Here is a 23,673-nt window from a genome sequence, read left to right as displayed (position 1 = left end):
CTGATTCTATAAATGTTGTACTAAAATTGTGATTGCTTACGTTTAGTTGGACAATCCTCAATGGGTTGAGAACTGCAGCAGTTAGAAAAAAGACTTTTTGGTTTCAGTTGGTCATATGTTCATCCGCAACACATACAGGGTACAGCAAGCAAACAAAGTAGCTACAAGGGATTGCTCAAAAGTAAAATATCAGTGTGGAGTTTTACAATGTCCGTGTTTACTCACACAACTTAGATATTTCAACCAACTTACCTAATACATCAGGGTCGGCTAGTAAGCAATCTGGTGCTTTATAGATAGTTTACTTGTTTTAGACAATTTGTTTTGTTTGGCTTTTGCTTCCTCATAAAGCCTTCATTTTGTTTGACAACATTGCGCTCAAGTGTTAGTTGCATCATTTTATATACTTTTGTTCACTTGAATGAAGTTTTTCTGCAGACAAAGGTTGCCTGTATATTCACATACTCAATCAATCGCCTGTTTAATGAAGTGGATTGTTGACAACCTACTTGGCGGTTTCGCGTCTGATCGCAGCTTTGTGCTTTACGTATACCCACTGGTCGAACGATGGCGTATAGTTTCACTTGCTGCTATCAATCATTTGATTATTTTTTCGTGCAGATGTTGCTATAAAATAAGCTAAGCTGGACAATTATTTAATTTTAAGGAATCACACAACTGCTGGTTGCTGAAAAACTTTACCGAGAAAGCAAGGAATACTCGCGTGCCAAGTGGATTTATACCTAAATCCATTCATCCGTAACGTATTGAAGATTACAAACAATCCCATACGTTGCAGTAGATCAGCATGATTCGACAGAACAGACCGAGTAGAATTGTTGTAAAGCAGAATTCGAAGGAAAGCTTTCATGAGCTTCGCCAGTACTGGATTGCAAAAAGTCCAACCAGTGCCGGTGAGTGAGTTTATTGTAAATGACGTCATGATTTGTTTATAAATTCTCGTCATGTGTTGCTAGGTAGCAGCAGCGCAAGCACGGGAAGTCCCCTAGTTGGAAATGGCAAATTTTCTCCCTTCGTTTTTCCTATTGATATTAACGGTGCTCCGGAGCGTCACCAAGCGGGAAGTAACACCGAACTGCGGGCTCGCAATGGGGCGCTGCAGAACAGAATTCACGCACCCATAGCGGAAATGCCGCGTAAGAAGTTACTTTTTCCTTAGTTGTAAATAGGAAACACTGTGATTATTATGTTTTTTAACTAACCGAGGCCTTGAGCGTTTGTCAAGCATCAACTAAACCTTCTTGTTAGGTAATATAAGATTCCTGTTTAAACTAAACTCTTGTCAGACACGGTAAAAACAGTGAAAACAGTAACATTTTGTGACAAATTTGAAATCAGTTTTTATTCAGCATCCATATTTCCAGCTCGTCGATCAGCAAAAGTTAATTACGGAAAGGTTTCGGAGAAAGTTGTGTGGAAGAAGTTGTCGTGCGGGAGACAAAACTGCACGTGTTCTACACCGGTAAGTTGTTAGTGGTTGTGTGACGTTAGTGGTTACGGTCTGTTGGTGGTCGTTGTCCATATTACGCCAACCCATTCCAACTGTTTTAACTTGTCTTAAAGCATAGGTTGATCAGTTATTTCTTCACTTTAGGAAAAATGTGGTTTTAACAAAATCAACCGTTGTGTTCTTCTTTGTATTGTCGGATAAAAAATATGCCAAGTTTGATAATTTGTTACAAATAAGAACAGGCGTGCTACATAAAATAGGAGCGTCATATCTTAATAATTAACCAGCAATCCGAAATTTTATCTTTGCAGAAAAAAAAGGCAGCGCGCGTTACCCCAGCTTCATTCTGGACTTCTAAGGTTGAAAGCAGTCCCCCAACCTCCTCCCCCCAACCTTTTCAACGCAACTCGAAACAGCGCGCTACTCTGCACGAATTCCCGAACACGCCCCGCTACACCAACAAACCAACAAGCAGAATTTCGCCAGACCAGAAAAGGGGATCCCCCTTTGTTCGGAACAGCCGCCTCACCGCCAGCGCCGGGTTCAAGAGGGACACTACCCGCAGGGGATTCCCCTCGTCGGGTTCAGGTGAGTTCGTGTCACCTCAGGTCGCGACATTTGTGGTTTTAATCCGGCGACAAAGGTCGTGCCATAAAGTTAATTATTCAACGCATTGGGTTGGAATTAAAGTGCCTCAATGCCCGGTCATGCGAATAGGTTTGAATTAAAGACCTACAGTCTATCTCCATTTTATTCATCCGTACCACATTCGAATTGGATGCGCGTTACTAACGGAGGTTTCACAAAATCCATCACATGTCGTGTAGAAAAAATCTGAGAAAAAAATCGTTATAAAATGAAATTACAATTTCATGCATGAGTGAATATTGTCCGCGATCAAACTTGACGAATTAATTGAAGTTTTCTTGTTATAAATTTAGTAACTATTTCAAACATAATATGACGCACTGTAGTCACAATTCGTTTGTTGGTAAATTACAAAGAACTCTTCGTTACAATAACCATATTATTAAGAGTACCGATAATAACCTGTGAATCGTCTATGGTCGTCCGAATTGACATATTTTGGATGATGTTTGCTTTTTTCAATCAACCTTTGACACATTAAATCCAAAAAAACTGCGTTGTGGCTCAATGTCCCCAATCGATCCGCGCTTCGATCATCAATATAACGCTACTTTTTTTATAACGGCTCAAGTTCAAATTTGGGGACGGTTGCAATATTAGACTTCGATCGATTTTTGTCTGCTGTGACAGCATTGCCGCCAGAAAATAACTATAACGTAGTTATGTCCAGGAAGCAAGAAAACCTAAGGTTCAGTTGTTTGTTCTATATTTGTATATTTGTAGGTGTTAAACCATCAATAGCAACCTATATTTGTCAGCTGGCTTTATGTGCCTAGTTTGTATATTTCTGCACCCTATTAACTAGTACATTTTTCACCTTGACCAACAACTTACAATATGCCTTGTTGATCAGCAGTTGTTTCAGTGAAATACGTCTATCATGGGCATTACACCAATACATTTATCTTTTGGGAAACATGAATCTATGTTGAATTTTAAAGAAAGAATTGTGCGGTCGTTTCACGATGAACTGTATCGTATTAAATTTCTACACGGCAAAGACTGTTGCCTAAAACTGCAAATAAATACTTTTTGTTACTTCATACATGTGACTAAATTTAGTGGACAACCTTGTGCTTAATTACCATCGGATGAATAATTCAAAAGAATGTTACTGGAGTCAAGGCTTAAAAAACATCCCCATTACTTTTATCTGTGAACTTCGTCGTCCAATAAGTTTAGTTCGATCCTAAATTTAGTTCGAAGCATTTATTTTTGTGCAAGGTCACCTTTTTTAACTTCGATGCTCTGAACTTACAAAATGTCAGGATATTTTTGTAGCCACGACCTCCTGATTCTCATCCGGTTAGAGGACCCGAGTCAATTTATTTTAACCTTAACTATATTTATAGCAAGCCGTGAGTACGCGGCGGTTACAATGTTGCTTCCGTAGCTTGTAAGCTTACTGATCGATCGCCACGGCACGGGTGTGTGCGATTCCTTACAAGCACTTGCTATAATGCGTCCGCTGTGGCAACAGTTTTTAGAATCTGAAGTCCAGAAATAATATGTATTAATATTCAGTCTTAACCATTCGTTGTCATATATCATGGCTCATTTTTACGAACAATATTTAGTAATTGATTTTGGTGCCTGAAGTTTTGTCGAGCGAAGTAATTTGATTCTCTCAACAAAACCGCGTGGACCCAACTTGTGTTGAAAATGATAAAGAAGCGAACTCGATTGTGAACTTAATATAGGGTCTGAATAATTGGTGACGGCGTTTATTATTTAGTTAATTGCACTCATCTTAATGCTTTAGATTCCACGTTCGCCAACCTAGGGTCTAACCCTTGAACAAGTTAACCAGGTATATCACATTGCAAACGTATGCGACCCTCGAACACGGTTTACGATCACTTTGGTCGCTCAGGGGAATTTCCACCTTTCTTCACACCTTCCCCCAGTTAGAGGCGTGTCGAGAGAGTATGTTAGCTACGCATTAAACGTGCATGACGTGGCCTACGCGCACGACATTAATATTTTACAGCTGACGAAGGTTGTCAACGACAGGGTTAGAAGGTGTTGCTTATAGAACGAAACAAATTGTCAGTTCTTAAATAACTGCTGGTTGCAGTGAAACTGTCGAAACTTAAAAGCCGTGGTTTTACGCAATAGCAGGTTGTTCTGTTGGTGTCTCAGTTCGAACCTTAATTAATGCTTAAAGCCTTAATTATATCGACCGGTATTTGTGTTGGAGACAACAGTCACCAAAAGTTGAAAATTATTTAAATCCCCTCTACATGGTGATTCTGTCCAAGTTCACGTGGCGACTCTTCCCGCCGGCAAACCCGGGTTATGTGAAAAAAGCCATATCGATTAGTTTGTAAATTCATGAGGATTTAAAGGATTTTTTCGCACGATTAGTTAAGCAGTGCACAGAACGAGCCATTGTGGGTAGAGTAGGAGCTGAACAAGGTTGATTGTAATTTCCTCTGTATATTTTAATATTGTTACAAATTGTTAAAAGGCTGTTTAAGGTTTTGATGACCTATTGTTCTCTGACGGTCAAGATTTTGTAAGAAAGCAAACTTAAAGTAGTTTTTGGTTTGCATTACGCTAAATCGAAGCAGGTAATTTATGACTTTTCATTCATTCTATCTTGTAAGCTTGTTTTTCGAACTGGTTCGTGTGTGTTTTGTGTTAGTTGTACGTGATAAAACCATTTGAAGGGCAAGTACTTATGTTGGATCTCCAGGTTAAAATAAATAAGTTTCACACAGGAAAGTGCGTTGTGCAAAATATTAGCGGCAGCTTTTTTGCAAACCATTAGCAGTGAAAAAGGAAACGGTCGTTTTTATTGTGATGTTGACAAATTGCTTTATGATGTAACAATCGCGCGTCATCGCCTCGTACCAACACACAGCGTATCCGCTTTTCAAACAGAAATGTAGATAGCTTAGCTGTTGTAAGGTCGACGTATTGCTTTCCCTGTGTGTGCTTTGGTCGTTAATTAGTTTGCTGCGAAAACCGTCCAAGTGTTTGTTCAAACCTCCTGGGATTGCAGGGAGCAGCGCTAACATAACTTCGCCATCCAACCTATGAACCCGGTACAGTCTTGTCTGGGCTTCTGGCGTGTGGAGGTTGGAACTTAATTTTGAAGTTAGTTATAAATACAAGGGTTTGTATTGGAGGTTGATTGGATTGCAAGGAAAAGATACAGAATGCCATGCTGTAATGGCAGATATTGTGAGAATGTTTATGGAATGTTTTATCATTTTACCTCGTCATCAAATGTTACTTAGTTTATTCTACACGATACTTAATATGTCCAAGTATAATAATACATAGTCTTGTAATTTCGTTGTTATTCCATAGCCAATATTATACATTAGGCGCCTCGATCTGTTGACACCTACGTTCTAATAAACAACTCCGGACTATTACGTCACAATCGCTTAGCGTTGTACGCTTATTGATTGTTCGGTTATTGTCCCCTCCCTATTCTACCGGTGGCTCATCGAAAATTTGCTTTTTGTTCTGTTTCTTGTTTAAATGTCAACCGTCTGCATTCCGCTCCTGTGTGCGTTGCTGGTTTACGTCTTTCATCAATCCACAAAGTGGAATCGTCGTATGTTGTCTTGCGTGGCCGCTTATGTGAGGTGGAATCTGTGAGTTGTATTCACATTTAAACTTGGAATGGAAGTAAATTTCCGAATCCATGTCTTGAGATGAAACTCTTTACTGTGGTGCAAAATTTCCGTGTTATAGTTTGCAAAGCAGTAAAGTGAGTCTGGCAGTTAGTGCGAAGTTTCTGTCTATATGTGTGTGTTTGTTTGTTTGGATGTGTTGTTAGGCCAAGAAAAATGTTTTACTTACTTACTGATCTTGTTTATTAGTCGTGGTTGATAAAATTGACGTAAACATTCCAGATTATTTAAACCTAATTTTTCAATGTAATAATCACAACAATTAAAGTCATACAGGATCAACTGCTCTGCTTTATCTTCTGTGCCGATAAGCAACAATTTTTCGCATATGTTGCAGCACAGCATTCTATCTGTGGTTGAACGTATGTTCGATCCATGCAAAGTACTCGGTGTAGATTGCAATAGCTTGCCTGTTGAACCCCCCCTAAACGGATCAATCATATTTAAAAAGGCTCTTTCCAACATTAAAAGCCAGAACTAGCGAAGATCGATCGTGTTTGTCAAATTCTGTCCATCGATCGCTCAAACCTTCCATTTGTTCCCGTGTATTTGTCTGTGTGGGAGATACTGATGTAGTTTCTGTGTGCTTTTATCGGGGCCATTGTTTTCGGATTCTTGTCAATATTTGTATTTCGGTAAATTAAACGTGACTCAAACCATTTTTGTCTTCGAGCAATTCTGGAAATTATTTTTTCACCTTGTTAAGTAAATTTGTTTTCTTGCTGTGGTTTTAGTCACGACCAGAAGTATAAAGTTAAGTTCTTGACCCAACACCCTCTAAAATTTCCTGCGTCTATGTTGTGATATTGTAAAGTTATTTTCTGTTCACAATTCAGTACTGAGGCATATTATAATTACAAAAAGGCTCTACTATATCAACGTTTGGATTGTTATGAAGTAGCCTTCATCATGATGTACTCGTACAAATGTGCAGCGCAGTTAAAGGCCAAGGCGCTTTAACTATTATTTACACGGGTATGCGAAACTGTAACTTTGCCCTTTCATCGAAAACCTAACATGCTTGAAATTGCGAAAAGTTGTTTTGTGACTTTTAATGTCAACCGATAGGTGGTGCAAGAGAGCGAACGCCGTCACGCCCTGTAAGAGAACATCGCTTCCATGACAACCGCATTCGACAGTGGGGCATAAATGCGCGGATTAAAACGTTGCAATTGATTCGTGGTCAAAGCACACGTTCCCGTGGGCACCGTACGTTGAATTATGCATAAACCTTCACCGTAACCTGGAAAGGCGATGATACGGTCGGCTTCCGATAATTGCTTGGACCATTAGGTTGGGGGAACACTGGTGATTTTAATGCTTTCCATTTCGGATTGCGGCTGGAAAATGTTTTTTGTCCATTTACAAAGTTTGTGAGTCTGGGGGATGAATGCCCTGTTAAGAATGACGATAGTTATTCAACTTGTTGTATTTCTATCATAAGTCTGTGATTTCTTGCAACTTAAGTTCTGTCTGTTTTGGTTGAAGTTTGTGGAATTGTTTCGATTGTGGCAGCAGATGAAATCTTATAATGTTGATGCAATAAGATTAAAAACTGTGGTATATTTTCTAAAAAGTTGCAGCATTTGTATTTTCTTAAGTGTAACTTTTGCAATAGTTTATTTCTATTGTGTTGGCGCTTCAGGAAAAACTTTTAAGAAACACTAAAACTTTCGCGTAATCCTTTTGGTTCTCGATTTTACAACAGTGTAAACTTTACAATGTTGTATTTAAAGAGACAGTCGAGTTATTTTGCTTATTATTATTATCGCAGTTTTTTTCACCACAGAATATTTTATATAAATATGTTCTTTATTTTTTCCAGACACTCGCATTAGCGAATCAGGCGATTTGTCGACTTTGCGCGCCAAAAAGGCTTCTTTGAAACTTGGGAACCTGCGCCGCAAGATGAGTAAGGACGCTCTCCACCAATCAGCTTCATCCACGTCACCGGCGGGGGATTCTCGACGCAGACAAACCCCAACTTTCACGATCGAAGAAATGTACTTGGAAGATGGAAGTGGAAAAAAAGAACCTGCGATTGTTAACAGGGGAAGTGCAGGTTTGTGATCGTGACGTAACAATATGCTCCGCTGTGACGCGACAATGCTTTTTGAAGTTTTTCGTGTTGTTTTCACACAACAGGCTATACGTTAACTTCAATCATAACACGTTTTTACCATAGAATTTCAAACTGATAAAGTGAATGCTGCACTTAATGCTGTTTCTAAACGATTTGTAATAATATCATTGCCTTCCGGACAACATGTCTCTAGTATTAAAAATACAACAGCAGCCTAATAACGCGTATACCGTATAATATAATATTACAGCTTGAACAATACCTTGGAAATTATAATTGTCCTTTAAAGGTCTCTTATCCCCCGCCGATTATAACGACTTCCACTTGTTAACGGACGACCCGATCATAAAGCGGAGATCTCACAGTTTCAGCAAAGCAGATATGTACATGTATGAGAAGAGGCAGCAACAGATCGACGGACGTGGTGGCAACGAAGCAGAGGATGGGTAAGTTTCAGGTTTTAATTCTTTGATTTAAACAAAATTCCATCGCAGGAATTTTTTTTAACTTAAGCCATGAGCACATGACATTGTGCTGCAAAGGCATTCATTTTGAATGTTTAATTTTCTGGATATAATGTAATCCTATACTTGTCAATGCAAAAGGAGTGCGTTATACATTATTTTATATATCCTAATGATCAACACCATATATTCGGTAATTACCTGGAGGACAGACACATAGGTTAGGTTTCGTATGCAAGTTACACAGTAGCTAACACGTTATAGCGGCACGATGTACAAATCCTGTCGGCCACCCAGCGGTGGTTGCAATAAAAATTCCCCTTAATGAACGTTGACAAGCGTAAGCGCCAAAAATACATCGGTCTTGGCTCGTCATTTTGGCCATATAAATACATGTGTTCAGTGGTCTGGCGGTTATGGGCTGATTGTTAATCAAAGAAGGGATGTTGTGTCTTGCTGTACAACTTGGTTGGTCGTTTAGTGGGTTTGGCACCGACAAATGTGATAATGGTTTGACCAGCATAAAGATGGAAAAATAACGTGGTTTTAAAACCACAAAATTGTTTCAGATTAAACAAATACATAGTGTTAGAGTAAGTTGAAAGTTTACATTTGTGTGTGCAGAAAGAAAAGTTTCCTTTGTGAGATTTTGTGTTTGTTATGCCGGGTTATAGTGTGATCATGTAAGATAACACACCTTCCCCTAACGAAAAACTTTACCCAGTTTAGTTGAAACCCCGTGAAAGGATAACTTTGAAAAATATCTACATGCGATATTTAATTATTACTCTCGGCTTTTCCTTTAAACTTTCGAAAAAATTCAAGCTATCTTGCCTTTAAAATTTCCAGATCAGGAAATGTAAAACTCGCGAACTAACTTGTGGGCGAAACGCCGAAATGAGGTTTTCAGTCCGTTCAGAAACATCAACGCGGTTCGAGGTAATTTGCGTTGAGCGCCAGAGAAGCGGGTGTTGCGGTGAAATGACGTCATCCTCTGACGTGATGTCCTGTGCATTTGTATGGGCGGAAAAGTAAAGAAAATTTCCGGTTTTGTGTGAAGGAAAATCAACAGGGTTTTGGTGAAACTTCGACCAGTTTCCTCGTTAAATCCCACAGATGAAAAGTTACCGATGTTCAGACTTGAGAATTTTCGCAGACTTGAGCAGTAATGATGAAATAGATATTGTAGTTATCTGCTCATTGATGGCTTTCAAAAAACTTCACCTTCTGCAAATAATGCTAAAAATTTACGCTGTACCACTTGCAGTCGTTAGTTGAGGGAAAATTATAATTGCATTGTAAGTTAAAGATGAAACACCTCTGAAAAGTTGACGGGGATCGTGATTTTGAATTGAAAGCAACTTTTCAAATTCGAATCGCGTGTCTGTAGTTTAATCAAATTAGCTGCCGTTTCCATACCAGCCATTTTGTACTTCAGAAAAAGACCGTTTATCAGAAGTTTTCTCTTCCAAATTGGCTCTCACAGTCGTTGGTAGGATTGATAACATTCCTCTGCACGGCTTTCATCCCAACCCATATCTCAACTAGCGGAAACCACGTTACTTCACAACGGTTCGCGCGCCAACATGTGGAGTTACAACGCCAGTGCTTGTGTACTAGTGAAGATTGAGTGAAATGTTGAAGGGTAGAAGCAAGTTGTGCGATAGAAAAGATTAAGTGTTGCCATTCACTGTGATGTGCTGATGGATTCCGGGATAAGTCAGGGTCCAGTGACGGTTTCCAGGTTTATCTAATGGAAGTTTTAACGCGATTGCTCAGTCGAATTGGTTTTTGACATAAGTGTTTTGTGGAAAATTGAAGGTCAAACAAACGGTTTGCTGCTGCAGTAACTGCTGGGCTGGTACATAATAATGTGGGCGGCTGGTCGGCTGATACATAAGCTCGCCTTTGCATGTAAGCACTGGCCTAAAAGAGGATGTGAAGAGGTTGATTGAATGTTGACATAACTTGAGTGAACAACGTTCCACCAGATAGCAGCCACTCTTGTTTGTGATATTTACAAGTAGGCGTGTTGGTTGATAACTACATTGTTGCAAGAATGTGTAGACAGTGTGTTGTGAATGTTTAAACACTCAAAACAACTAGTGTTCCTGCGTTACTTGGTATTTGCATTCTCCTGATCGAGTTTAAAGGTTTAAAGCACCAGGTCAGCAGCTGACAGGTTGGAAAAAGTTTATTTTTTGCGTGGAGGATTTATTTTTCGGCGATCATCAACTGCACGGACGATCGCAGTGTTTTTCGTGTGTTGATACATTGGCTAATTTTTGTTTGCGCGAATTATCGGTAAATTTCAGCACGGCATTATTTCCAATCTATGTGGCTGATGGTGACTTGTTTTGGTGAAGTGTGAATGTTGGTTCTGATGGTAGGATGTTGTTTTGACAAATTTCACCCGACTAACGGGACGTTTAATTTTGGTAAAAGTTAGATAATGTAACTACAATGTCGTCGTTACGTTACACTGTCGAAATTCTGCCATTCTGACTTATTCAGTACACACATAAGGGAGCAGGGATTTTCGTATATGACGTTTCTTTTGGGGTTTAAGTTCATCATCGAAGAAAAATGTGTTAGCGCACCAGCTTGTTATCTCTTGTTACAATGTGATTTCAAGCAGTGCCAGCAATCATTTGTGTAAACCGCACTCGCCTTCAAACAAACTGTATTTGTGTAACTTGGGTCATTTCGTGAAAACAAGTTTACGTGATTTACGGAGTTGATGAACTTAGGAAATCTGTCTTACCACCTTAAGCAGAAGGTCGTCTATTGCGTACAATTTCCCACAACTTTCCTTATTACTATTTCCCGCCAGACCGTTCTTACGTCACAATCCATGCGGGTGAAGGCTGCGGCGGCGCGCAAACATACTCGCGATTATGACGTAATACTTGTTGAATGGCTTGAGCGTCGAAACGCGCCGGCCCGGTTCAAACGGGGTTGATCGGCGGAAAAAGAACAGATTCGTGCGAACCTGTTTTGTAACAGATGAATTGTGACGTAAATTCTTAATAAAACACAGTTTCGTTTTTATCAGACAGTCGTCGGCTTTTAAGCTTGATATTGTGCAAGAAATAAATGCAAAGGAATATGTTTTGTACAAAGCGTGTGGTAGGAACAAGCTGAAACGATAATTTTGTATCTGATCAGTTGTTTGTGGTTGAAAGCGCTTTTGCGACAAACTCGCTCATGCATGATAAAAATCATATCGTTAGCACAGACAATTTGGTGAGAATTACACGTTTGAACATTTAACAGTGGCCAAAATAACCTAAGTTTTTTTTTTTGGACTGTTCAAGATAAGATAAGCTGCACGTTGTAAGGCTGCCGACTTGTTAGAATACTTCCTTGTGTTACTCACGTTATTTCGCACGTTTTTCCACTGCGTTTGTTGTCAGTCCGAGATTCACCTAAAATGGATCAAGAGATTTTCGGGTTTTAGTTGCAGACAATATGACTTGATATAAATGTGGAGTGGATTCTTAACGGCTGTATTTATTATGTGTTGAGGTTTTTAACTGTTATCGCTGATACTTCTTTCCCAAAAAACAACACAAGTATTCCAACTGTTGAGCTCAGTCAAGGCAAGCTTCGTCACTTTGACGTCAGCTTCCGAAACCCTTCCATGTTTAAATGTTTATCAAGGGGCGGCAGGTTTATCGCCACGTTTAAGCGAAAACATGTTTTTCCCCTTCTTTATACCTTCCTCACGGTGTGACGTAAAATTGTACGTGTAACGAGTGACGTAATATAGTATTTACGTCACATGTTTGACCCCAAACATTCCGGGCCATTGCTTCGTTGTCAAAGGTTGTCGTGTAGAACATGAAGCTTGTTTGATAAGCGTTAGCTGCCAGGACCGGTGCAAATTTAAAACCAAAGGAGGGCGAAGTTACCGTATTGTGATTTTAAGATCTTGTCCAACTTTTCGTTTTTGACAGTTGCTTAAGTCACGAAACCGTTTGTTGTAACATATTTTTTGTTTTTGACTGGGATAATCAAAATAGTAGAATAATTAATCGATGTTAATAACAAGTGTCGATGGAACGCATTCCCATAATTCGGATTGCAGTCGCCATAAAATGACACAAACAATCCAAGATAAAGCTCATGCCTGCATGTTATTTCGCGCATAATCTGGTCAATATACTTTGCAACACTTTATTACAAATAGTTCATGTGATGAACCTTCATCTTAGCAATGCTACTGAACCCCTTTTATATCTCATCGTCTCCTGTCGTTTACGGGAATAACTCCAAGTAAATAGAAGTAATGGAACGACGTGGTTGCTGTCGGGATGTCTAGGTTGAGACGAGCTTCCTTTCCAGTCTTATAAACAGTTGATGAAAGTAACTGTGTGCTAGTGCTCGGTGCTTGGGTGGTCCTGGTGATATTTTTCCACAAGTTCAGCGTATTTCGGGACGTTTTCTTTGATAGGTGATTGCTGGAGTGCATATGTTAAACATGTTGGTGTGATTGGTGCTATATCTGCTTGTTGTAACTTTGTTGAGTAAGCAAACGTTTGGAGTCTGGTGCGATTGTTTGAGACGAGAATGTAACAACACGACTGGACAGCCTTCGAATTTCACCTTGAATTAACATTAAACCTATTAATATTGCATGCAGAAGGAATTTGTCAAGCTGCAATTACTGGTTAATTAGTTGTTTTTTCTTTGTTTGGAATGTCACTATCCTTTAGTCTCTGCAGACAGGTCAGAATAATTCACTACAATACTATCAGTTGGTATAATTGTAACTTGTGCCGAATGCAAGTAAAAAGTACATCTTGTACACATTGCTGATGCGTTGCGTTGACTAAGTTTGTTAGTTTGCAATGGAGTTTACAATACTTCGTGACTTGTAAGCATGAAACCTTGTTGCTACGGATGTTTGTAATCCGAGAACGTAATAAGGCAGAGGTATTTAGATTGACTATGGATGCGTTTGATTCTGTTGCTTTCTTTTATCCAACCTCGGTTGGTTTGAGGAGGGCGAAGTGATCTTTGTTACGTTTTTCTGTGTTTGACCTTCCTCGTTTTTACCACGTGCGGGCATGACCCCTAGCGAAACAGTTAGCTGGAGCGTGGTGTTTTGATGCGATATTTAAAACCAAAGTCTCCAACTGGGAATTGCGTGATTTTGTTCTGTAGTACACGCGGCATTATGATGTTAGGCCCAGCGAGACATTTAGGAAGTCTGGGATTTTACAGCCCCTTAATATCTTCTTTGCCTTGTGTGTGCTATATGCCTCGTGAATCCATGTATTGGTTTGGGTTGGTTGCCTGGTGAATGAAGGTTGTAGGTCAGGTTGATCAGTTAAACAAGTCGGTTGTTACAGTTTATGAATGTTGAGATTCGCACAAAAACAAGTGTGTGTCAGAAGGTTTCTTTCATGTCCGTTTGTGCAATGACTGAAGTTTTAGGCTTAGCGTTGTTAGGCTTAGTTTTAGGCTTTAGGCTATGGTTTTCAACCTTATTTGGTCAAACTTTTCAGGGTGAAACCAAACAGAAAGTATAGAGGCGTCTTGGCGACTCTAAAAATATCTTCTCTTCCTCGGGATATTACCATAGGTTTCAGATGTAAATCTGTATTGTGGTTGAGCCAAGCGCGCATAATAAACTTTCTATTTTTAGTGAAATGGAATCATGGTCTGTCCTCATTAGGCATAGAAGTCTCATGTTATGATCTTAGTCAAGTGTTTTGGCACCAGTTGGTGGTAAACTTTGGTGCAATGTGTTTTAACATTAAGCGAGACAGGCTAAATGAGCTTCGAGCAGAAATTTGTTTTTTTAACAAAACGACAAAAAAGGCGAGAATTTTATTAAACTTGCGATGTGCGAGCAATTGCAGTGTATTGACTCTTAATGTCAACTGGATACTATAACTATAGCTATAAAATTGTTTTAATTCAACATCGGTTAATGCGGTTGAACTATACTTACCTGAAGCCTTCAGTTCTCCTTCTGCCAGTCAACTACATTTAAGATAAATGTGCATTGTGACGTCAAATTTGACATTGTTGTATTTGAATAAAGGGAAGCTGCATAATGAGAATGTATGATAGTTAGGAAAGAATGCGCGTTTGTTTCAATTGTTGCGTAACCCGATAGTTTATTCATTTGATACTCAGTGGCGTAATTTTGTTGCAACAAAATTGTTTTGTTACAACAATTGTGGTTCCTTCAGAGTTGTTATCGTGTTCGGACATGTAAAGTGTGGCAACCAAGTATCTGTTATTGTAAAACAGAATTTAGCGTATGTTAAGGCTGTTAGCTGTTTAAATCAGGCTGTTTATCAGGAAACAGGAGTGCGTGTTTTGCAACGTAAGTTTTGGCGTAATCGGGTACATAAATTTAAATAGCTTCAACTTAACCTAAAATTTACGTGTCATTACCTATGTACTATCCTGTTTAACATATGTAAAACATAACCTTTTAAATTGTGACGTCATGGACAAATTCTATTTGTGACGCAGAAATCGTCGACAATCGTACGACGTCAACTCATCGCCGTCAAGTAAGAAGAAATTCCTCCAAAAAGCCGCTGGTTTTTTTGACAGGTGAGCGTTTATATAAATTTAATGGCCTGTAGTAACCCCGTAGGTGCGGCAAATCCGGGGTCATTGAACTCTCGTGTTACCACAAATGACTCTGCTGTGGTTTTTATCAGTGGGCGTGTGTGTCTCCTAGTCAAAAACTATTTCCAGAACAACTGCCAAGAATGAAATGAAGTTTGTACAAGTCTGGGTACTTTTCCTTGTGTTTGCCAAAGCAGACATTTATTTGTTGAAAGACTGTGGGATAGTGCGGGTGGTGTTTGCACAAAATCTACTCAAATCAAATAGCTTGAGTTTCTGACTTTCTGACTTTCGTCGCAATATTTAATGAATTTCTTGCTTTCATAGTTTTATCAACAATTCATCAACATAGGCTTAATGCACTGAACCTTCCAAGAAAGACTACACATTCATCTGATAAAATGTCAATCAAGGCTTGTTCGTTCACATACACTCGGATCTCATCCACCTTTCTTGGAACCTGTCACAATCTTTCATGTGTTTGGGTCACAATAATGCGCATATTACGTCATAAAGCCATGTACACGTTGGTGGTAAAGTAAGGGTAGGTGTGGAATTGGTTTCTGGCATCCGCAATTGGTTTGGGCTTTATATACTAACGCTCCGTTTCGCTAAAATTGTTTCGTTTGTGACGTAACAAGACCTTTTGAAATGAGGAACCGAATCCAACGTCCAGTCGATTGCTTCCGCCAGAAACTGAGCTCAGGCACGGTATGCCATTGTTTCGTCATACTGGACATTGAGGCGTGATCTGCAGCTGACCTTCCGTGTATTCAGTAAAATGATTTTGTCCTGAGGTTTCACACCTGATGTGCAGTTAGCAGCATGGAACGCACACCTTTGTATACTGTGTGATTGGTAGTAAATACTTGATGGTTTAAAAGTCGGAAGTTTAAAGATCTCAATGGGCACATATTGATACCAGGTTATCTCGTATTCTTAGACGCCGACATCAAGTTTAACTCGATTCCTTCGAAAATGTTTTTAAAATCAGTATTTACATAACAACAACATTATTAAGTCATATTGTCGTTGCGTCGGAATCTTATCATTGAACTTAAATATGAAAATGGGCAAAAAGTTGTCATAATTTTCCGCCAATGTCGCATCCAGATTTCAATAATCTTCGTCCTTGGACAATAATTGTCCCCTGCGACGACAAACTATGTCATACAACACGACAAAATATCCTTCCGTTTCCAACCACTTCGTCCCAGGGGACCAGCGCCATGCCTCAGACCTAAAATCTGATGCAGGGCATTATTTCTTAGTAAAAGCCCCTCGTGGCATCTGACGTGACAATCATCCCTTGTGACATCAGAATTATAGTCACAATCATCAACAATCTAGCACAATAAAACGTATTAGAGTGGAGGTATTTTTGGATACAAACTTTGAAATAAGATTTTAATGACTCCATTAATGCATTCACACTTTATTTATTCTACATTTTATGTTCAACATATTCAGTATGTCCACCAGGTTTGTGAAACATCTTTTGGACCCAGACATAGAAACTATGCTCTTTATCAACATCTTGTGGTGGAAAGTTATCAAACTCAACTTTCTAATTATTGCTTTGAACACAAAATCAGATTTTCTCATAAAACGTGGTAACTTCGCTGCACAATAATTTAAACGTTCAGGCGCACATTGAAGGATATGCGTTCATCCACAACTAACAACAACAACAAGCTTATTATACACATGTGCATACTGTGCATTGGAACTGCCATGACTCATTCTAAGTGTCGATGCATCAGTTATGTGTTTAGTGTGAGGGACTCGTGCTGCTGTATTATGTTTACATGTTGTGCAGTACAGTTATGGAAACGCAGGGTAGGGTTTGCTGGACACATAGCGAGCTTTTTATGTCATGGGATTTACAATTTGGCATATTAGAACAACATTAAAAGCTGTTTGTAATTCCGATCACATATTTCTATGTATTTGAGTTATAATAATGTTGCAAAATAAACCAATGCAGGCAAACTCATCTAAACTTTCAGCTGACCTAATATAACCTAAACACTGCTGAAAATCGCCATTCAAAAACGTTCAGGCTTATGTAAAAGGCAAATAGATGTATATTTCAGCAACAATTCAGTGTATATGTTAAAAAAGCCCTGGTGATTCATGCAGTGTTGCAATCTTAAATCACGGAAACCATGGCAGAAGTACTGTGTAATGTTTAGTGGAGGATTTAAAAGATAGACGGAACGAACGGAAAGGTTCTGCAACATTTTGTCAGACAAAAACTGGTGGAAATACAAGTTTAGGTTTTTGCACTTTACTGCACGTTCTATGTGACTGTTCAAGCTTAGTTGGGACAAAGTTGAAACAGTTTCAGCTTAATCAACTATTTTGCTTTATTATAGTCAAAAGGAGGTCGTAATCAAGTATTAAGTTTCGCGTTTAAAAATTTAAACACTCTGTTGTAGTGACGAACACATTGTCGTGGAGGTCAACAATTTGCAAACGTTGCTGATATCTTAGTAAGTCAACGACGAAATAATGTCGTCAAAAAAGTCCCCCAAACGGATCGGTCGATCCTTCGACAGCAACGCGCGATACGATTGTGACGTCAATCTACTCGAAGCCGAAATTCTTGCATTGAAGTCAAAACTGGAAAATCTGGAACACCAAACCTTATCGCGTCTCGGAAATATCGAACAAACTCTTACTCAATTGAAAAGGGGGAATGATAGGCCTGCATTACGTAAGCAAGCAAGTACTACGTCATCGCAGGCATCATTTAAAGTCAATTTTGAATCAGCAAGCGAGGCTGGTGACATCACAGAAGGAGATGATTTTTCTCTCGCTTCGGATTTAGGAGCCGATGGAAGTTTGCTGATGTTTCAAGGCATTGACATCGATAAATCCGGGTCGGAGGACCAATTCGAGACAGAAAAACTTCTCAAACTTTTTCTCCGGGAATCTCTCGGATTCAGTTGGGAAGAAATCAAGTCACTTTCATTGCTCGACTGCTGGAGACTAAATGGGCACGCCGAAGCTAAACGAAAGGGGCGCAAAAATGTCCCAATAATTGCCCGTTTCGAATCCGTATCCGATGTGGATCTGATTAAAGAACGCGCTCCTGTGGCTCAGATACAGGGTTACGCGATATCTGACGTACCGCTCAACCAAAGGGGATCCATCAAAGATCATGATGTCATCCCTGAACGGAGCAAAAAGATAAAAAAGCTTAAAGCTGAGGGCTTTGGGTTAGTTGGATATGTTGCACAATATCTTGGCGATTCGCCATCAGTGGTTTGGCTAAGTAGCCAGAAACATCTTTTTATTATGACTGCAGAGTCAAAAAGCCTTCAGTCTATAAGAATTCATGGCCCCATAGTTTTGTCAAATAAATAGATTACTAAAGGGTTACAGTTGTGTATTATCAACAATGGCAATTTGCTTGTGATGTCACAGTTACTATTCCTTTGTTTGTTTACCAGAACACAGTCATTGTCGTTGATATTAAATCCGACAGATATCACAAACAAAGCTTCCCTCCACTGCTTCCGTTCATTCATGAGTCAAACTGCCCTGCGTGTCATGCGTCATAGTGCTTGTTATTCAGTGTTTGTTGACTCACAATTACCCTTTGTTCCCAGGAGCGACATCTTAAGGCGGCTTTCCCCCGACCGACGAAAATCACCAAAAACGAGCACAGAGAACTTGGTGGAAGCGAGTTAGTGAAAAATTTATTTGTTATCATAAATTTGACGAATAGTTTAAATTATTTTAACTTTCTGGTAAAATAAACGTGCAACTTGCACAAGTAAAGAACTTGTAGTCCATAACCTTTACATGCAATTTTTACCACTTGCTTAGTGACAAAATCATGTTTATCTTCTATTTTGTTTATACTATTTATCAAGAATGGCAATGCATTTGCTCTTCTTACATAAGCAATTGCAGGCAAAACCGTAATGTGTTGTAAAGTGTTTCGAATAATCATAACACATAGCATAGATCTACTAAGTCTTAAAACAAAAGGGTCCAATATTTTCTTACGATTTGCATTGAGAATGGTTAAGACCGGTGACGTTTAAATTGAAGATTCTTTGAGAATCTCTGTGCTTTAATATTTATTTCAGTTCTCTTGTCCTGCATACAGCACACGTGGATAAATTTAAAAATATGTTTAGCTTCGCCATCCGAAATGAACACGCCGGCAGATGGCGCGAGCACGTCGCCGGGTTCCTCTCAGTTCGTCCGCAACTTCTTACGTAAAAGTTACCACTATGACGTCGTTGAAGACAAATCTGGGAGCCAAGATGAAAAGTACGTGACCTTTGACTTCGTTATTCTAGTACTTTTCAAACATGGCGTCGAGATGCTTTGGCGTTGTTTTGAAACCGGCTGCAAAATGTCGGAAATGTTATTCGTGTAATGTTAACTATTTGGTTGGTGTTTAGAAAACGTTTTAGTCGAACTGATAAATAACGTCTGTGTCAATGAGGCCATTTTTATTGTTATTAATGTGATGAAATCTTGAATAATTTAAAACAAAGCGTTTTAGATTGTTGGAGTCACGTGGTTTATAATGAACATAAAATCGAATTCCAGCTGACTTGAACCTAAATCGTTCTGTTTTCAAAAAATCTCTGGTATAACAATGCCCAGTGGAAGGATATATCCAGGCTTAATTAAGGAACCAGTCTTGAAGATTGAAAATCAAAATAACTTTTAGGGAAAAATCCTCTTCGAAGAGCAACAAGTTCTCACCCAGGAGGAGCCTCAAGCGCTTAAAGAAGAAACAATCCGGAGTCTCGGTCGGAGGAGGAGGAGGGAGCGTGGAGCTGAAGGAACCTCAGCAGACACACGTGCGGTAAGTGGGGAGGAGGAGGATTGGACGGGTTATTTATATTCTAGATTCGTCCATTGTTTACACCGGCGCAAATCGCTCCGTGCGATTTTAATGCGACCGGAAACTTGATCTTTACTTCATCACGAGTTTGATCGATGGGGGGGAATGTTGAAACGTGTCAGTAGTTTATCATGAAGTAGAGATGTTGTTAAGTTGCTTATCATGTTGGGCCAATGTGCACAAAATAACCGCTAGCTTCAAATCAGCTGCGTGCATAATATTTTATTCGGTGCAACTTTAGTCCAGGACAAGGTCAGGATTATGTGCTAGCGCAAAATCCCGTGTTATGTTCCGCATGCTTTGGTTATGCCACTTTTGTCTCGAGCAGTATCACGTATAACTGGGTGGCTTTCAATTCCACAGACGTATTTTTAGTCACGGGAAACCACGGGATGGGTTTTGAGGTTTCATAAACCTTGTGATGTTAAATGTTGTGTAAATCCGGTGAATTCTTGTATAAGAATCGAGCAGCTGATAATCAATTCCCAGTCGATATTTCGCCATAAATAAACACTAACATAAAACCGTCCAACAAAAGCAGTGACTGTGACATAAATTTTACGCTTGAGTGAATTTGATAGAGGTAACCCCGAGAGGAGATAATTTCTGGGAGTTTTTGGACCTCTCTGGGTTATAGTTTGCGAGGAAGTGCAGATAGTAAAGGTGATTATGTGTGGTTTACCCAGGCATATGTGGCGAAACGTAGAGCATTAGTTTTGTTTTAAGGTGCGAAAAACTTGGAATTGATTATACGTAATAGAAAAGCCAAAGCTTACATGCTAATTATTATTATCATGTGTGTGATGAGCACGGCAGTGTTCGAAACGTTTGCTTGCAATGATTAACATATTAGCTTTGTTTGTGTTTATTAACTTACGAGCTGTGATCTGATATGTGCAAATTTTGTTCCGACTCGAATAGTTTGAGGCGAGTGAGTTTCAAGTACAGCAGTTATAGAGCGTAAAGTTGCCACCAAACACTTTGCCTTTTTCTCTTGCAATGCAGCATCAGTAAACCCACGCCTTATTATGATTTGTCCCAATTTGGTTTTGACTGTGATAATTTTTGGTGTAAGTTACGACAACACGAACGACCAGCAGACACGATAAATATCATCTTGAAATACCGCCGCAAAGCAAGCAAGAAGACAACGTAAAGTTGCCGCTAAACATTTGCCTTTTCTCCTGTGTTGTAGCAGCAGAAATCTAACGGAGCCACCAAACCACAAGACTCATAATTATCGAGCAACCGAAGCAAGTTGGTTTGGTGGTGATTGGTAAAGGTTTTGTTTTCCATTGTTGCGGTTTGGCGAAAGGGCAAATTGACCGTTTCAAACCGAGAGCGAACGAAGGCGGCTTTATTATATTTTGCGCCGACATCCGTTCTTATACAATGGGACGAAATGGGATACTGCCCAATCCATCCTGATCTAGTGATGAACCAAACGTTTAGTTGCCTTCATAACTTGGCTGTTTTGTTATGGTTATTAACGTGTGTGATGTACAGGGAAGTGTATTTGCATGTAGTCGGATGTTATGATGTATTGGTTCGTTGCCCAGGTTCAAGTTCATAAAGCCATTAGTTTCCCTCTTAATAGTTTGCAGTTAATATGAGGTAGCAAGTTGATTAGTAAAGCTATTTTATTTGTATGTGCTGTATGTGTTGAAATATTTCTTGTAATGTTGACAACGATATACGAATAAAAACAGTGGCTGTTTGACGCAAGTATTTGTCACGAAGCCGAACCAACAGAGCATTAAGTGTGCGTTGTTTATCGTGGATTCAACTCCGTGGCGGCTTGTCTGCAGTAAAAGCTTACCGTCTTGTTAGTAGTTCATGTGCTCATGTGTTTTGAGGTTTCTTGACGCTTGGCAGCCGAAAGGAGAAAATGCTGCTGGTGGTTCTTGAGGCCCTGGAAAATCGTCAGCGCTTTATGCTTGGGAAGTTCATAACTCCAGGCAGAAAGTCTGGCATGTGATGAAATAGAATAGGATGGGGTGGCAGTGTTTGCAAATATTGTTGTGACAGAGCGCGTATTAATTTTCTACAATGGCTTTTGTATGTTTCGGGACTATATTTATATATTTACTGTTACGTCACAAACGAGTTTTTGATTCAGGTTAAACAATGGAGTTTAGAATAAGTCTATTCTATTGTAGATAACCGCATTGGTAGGTTCGCTGCTGCGTTGTATTTTGTCACCTAATAATGACTGGACACATTTTGGACAAACCCCATTATACTTTTGGACAAGTTTAATTTTAGATTTAGTTTTGATATCAATTGAAGAAGCAATTGTTTCAATTCTTGATAAGATCAGGTCAAAGTCTCATGCTTTGTTTGTTTCATGGCAACTTCGCAGCATTGCTTTTCAAAGTTTCTGAATGAGTTGTAGGATAAACACCCGATAGTATCATCGAAATTTAATCTCTACAAGTTATGAAGGATATTATGACTTATTGAGAGACAAAATTAAATAAAACCAAGGCTACGCAACTCCTTTATATGCGACTAATATAAATTTGTGTCACTAATCGGATAAAAATGAGCGATTTTGCAACATGCGCTCTAATAAAACCTCATGTTCAGCAAAAAATCTTGGTTCACGTTTCTTATCACAGCAGATGCTCATGTATCGGTTTGAAGATGGCTGAGCACATTATGAGTAGCGGGTAGACCGGTGGAAATGAAAGCACTTGATTGACAGTTAGACCGTTTCCTGTGCTTATCTCAGCCGCTACGTAGAGGTTTTGAAGCAGTTGATTGAAATGAAAAGTAGATTGGGAGTTAGATTAAAGACTGTTTGAGGGATTCGGGTTACTCTGCGGCTTCCAGTGCGTGATATCTGCTTAGTTATTGTCGACTTGCTGTTGATTCAAAATGTTGCCAAGCTCAGGTCAGCGGAATTCCTATTTCTTGCTTTATGTTAGATTGACAACTTTGTTCTGCTTATTTTGATCCTGAATAGGAAGGTGTTTTGCTTGTGAGTAAACGCATCGTACGCACGATGGCAATCAGGACATCCTTATTTAGATCACTGGAACATTTGCAGAGGTTTGCGCGTTTCACAATGATTGAGTATGACCTTAGTTTGTTTTTGTCGGCGTTTCAGACAAGCCACTGTACGGAAACAGGATTTCGTATCAATTACGTTTAAGTGGAACGAGCCAGTTTATAATAGATGAGGGATGTCTGTTTGTATAAAACATGTAGAAATTTTTTTCTAAATTGAGACAATTCTGTCTGCAATATAATTGTCAGTGAGTGCAGGGTTTATGTTGTCAGTGAGCGCAGGGTTTACCAAAGTTCAGTTAAGTACAGCTTGCAAGTAAACGATAAACATAGAAACATTAAACGACATTTCTAACCCGTATTGTGTTACGCATGACCGCACACGAACATCCCGGTTATCCAAGTTACTCCAATTATTTGTACCGCAATGTTGGAACAATCGTCTTACAAGCTTCCTAGCGCTGTGAGAGAGAGAGTTTAAGTAGCTTCCAGTAGTAAGCTTGTTAGCGTAAGTGATACAACTTTGCTTCAGTTCAGTTAATACGTTGCAGACAATGGTGTTGATCAAGCTTGACTACATGCTTTGAAAAAGTTTTAGTGATGCTGTGATAGGTAGGACACTGTACAAGGTAAACCTGTAATAACCCCGACTCGATTGACCTCGAGTAACCCTCTCTCAATCATGACCCATCAGAATGTCCACCGGTCAAGTACCGACTCCCTGGTCTTGCTTGGAAGGGTGACGCACTTTAGAAGATACAACATGTTTAGGTTCAGAAGATTCCAGTAAGTCGGTTGAGGATTCCCCTTATTGCCATTCACATTACACAAAAACTTTCGCAACAAACCACTTCCCTTGCGATATAGACAGA

The 23,673-nt window shown here is 39.4% G+C and overlaps 1 protein-coding gene across 2 annotated transcripts in view; it reads left to right on the top strand.

Moving 5' to 3' along the window:
• The first annotated feature begins 654 nt into the window (after positions 1-654).
• LOC145902431 (uncharacterized) overlaps positions 655-23,673 on the top strand; it is a 68,291-nt gene continuing 45,272 nt past the window's right edge. For both annotated transcript variants that reach the window (XM_082990389.1, XM_082990388.1), the window contains exons 1-10: positions 655-914; positions 978-1,157; positions 1,386-1,483; positions 1,783-2,059; positions 7,595-7,831; positions 8,142-8,298; positions 14,812-14,895; positions 18,531-18,607; positions 19,068-19,203; positions 19,613-19,750. In XM_082990389.1, the coding sequence (XP_082846515.1) occupies positions 809-914; positions 978-1,157; positions 1,386-1,483; positions 1,783-2,059; positions 7,595-7,831; positions 8,142-8,298; positions 14,812-14,895; positions 18,531-18,607; positions 19,068-19,203; positions 19,613-19,750 (1,490 nt within the window). In that variant the 5' untranslated portion in view covers positions 655-808. The remainder of the gene's footprint in view (positions 915-977; positions 1,158-1,385; positions 1,484-1,782; positions 2,060-7,594; positions 7,832-8,141; positions 8,299-14,811; positions 14,896-18,530; positions 18,608-19,067; positions 19,204-19,612; positions 19,751-23,673) is intronic.

The sequence above is a fragment of the Ascidia mentula genome, chromosome 5 (genome assembly GCF_947561715.1).
Source record: "Ascidia mentula chromosome 5, kaAscMent1.1, whole genome shotgun sequence".
In the NCBI taxonomy this organism is placed as follows: domain Eukaryota; kingdom Metazoa; phylum Chordata; class Ascidiacea; order Phlebobranchia; family Ascidiidae; genus Ascidia; species Ascidia mentula.
Note: the sequence above shows the minus strand (reverse complement) of the source record. Positions and strands in the feature narration are given on the sequence as shown.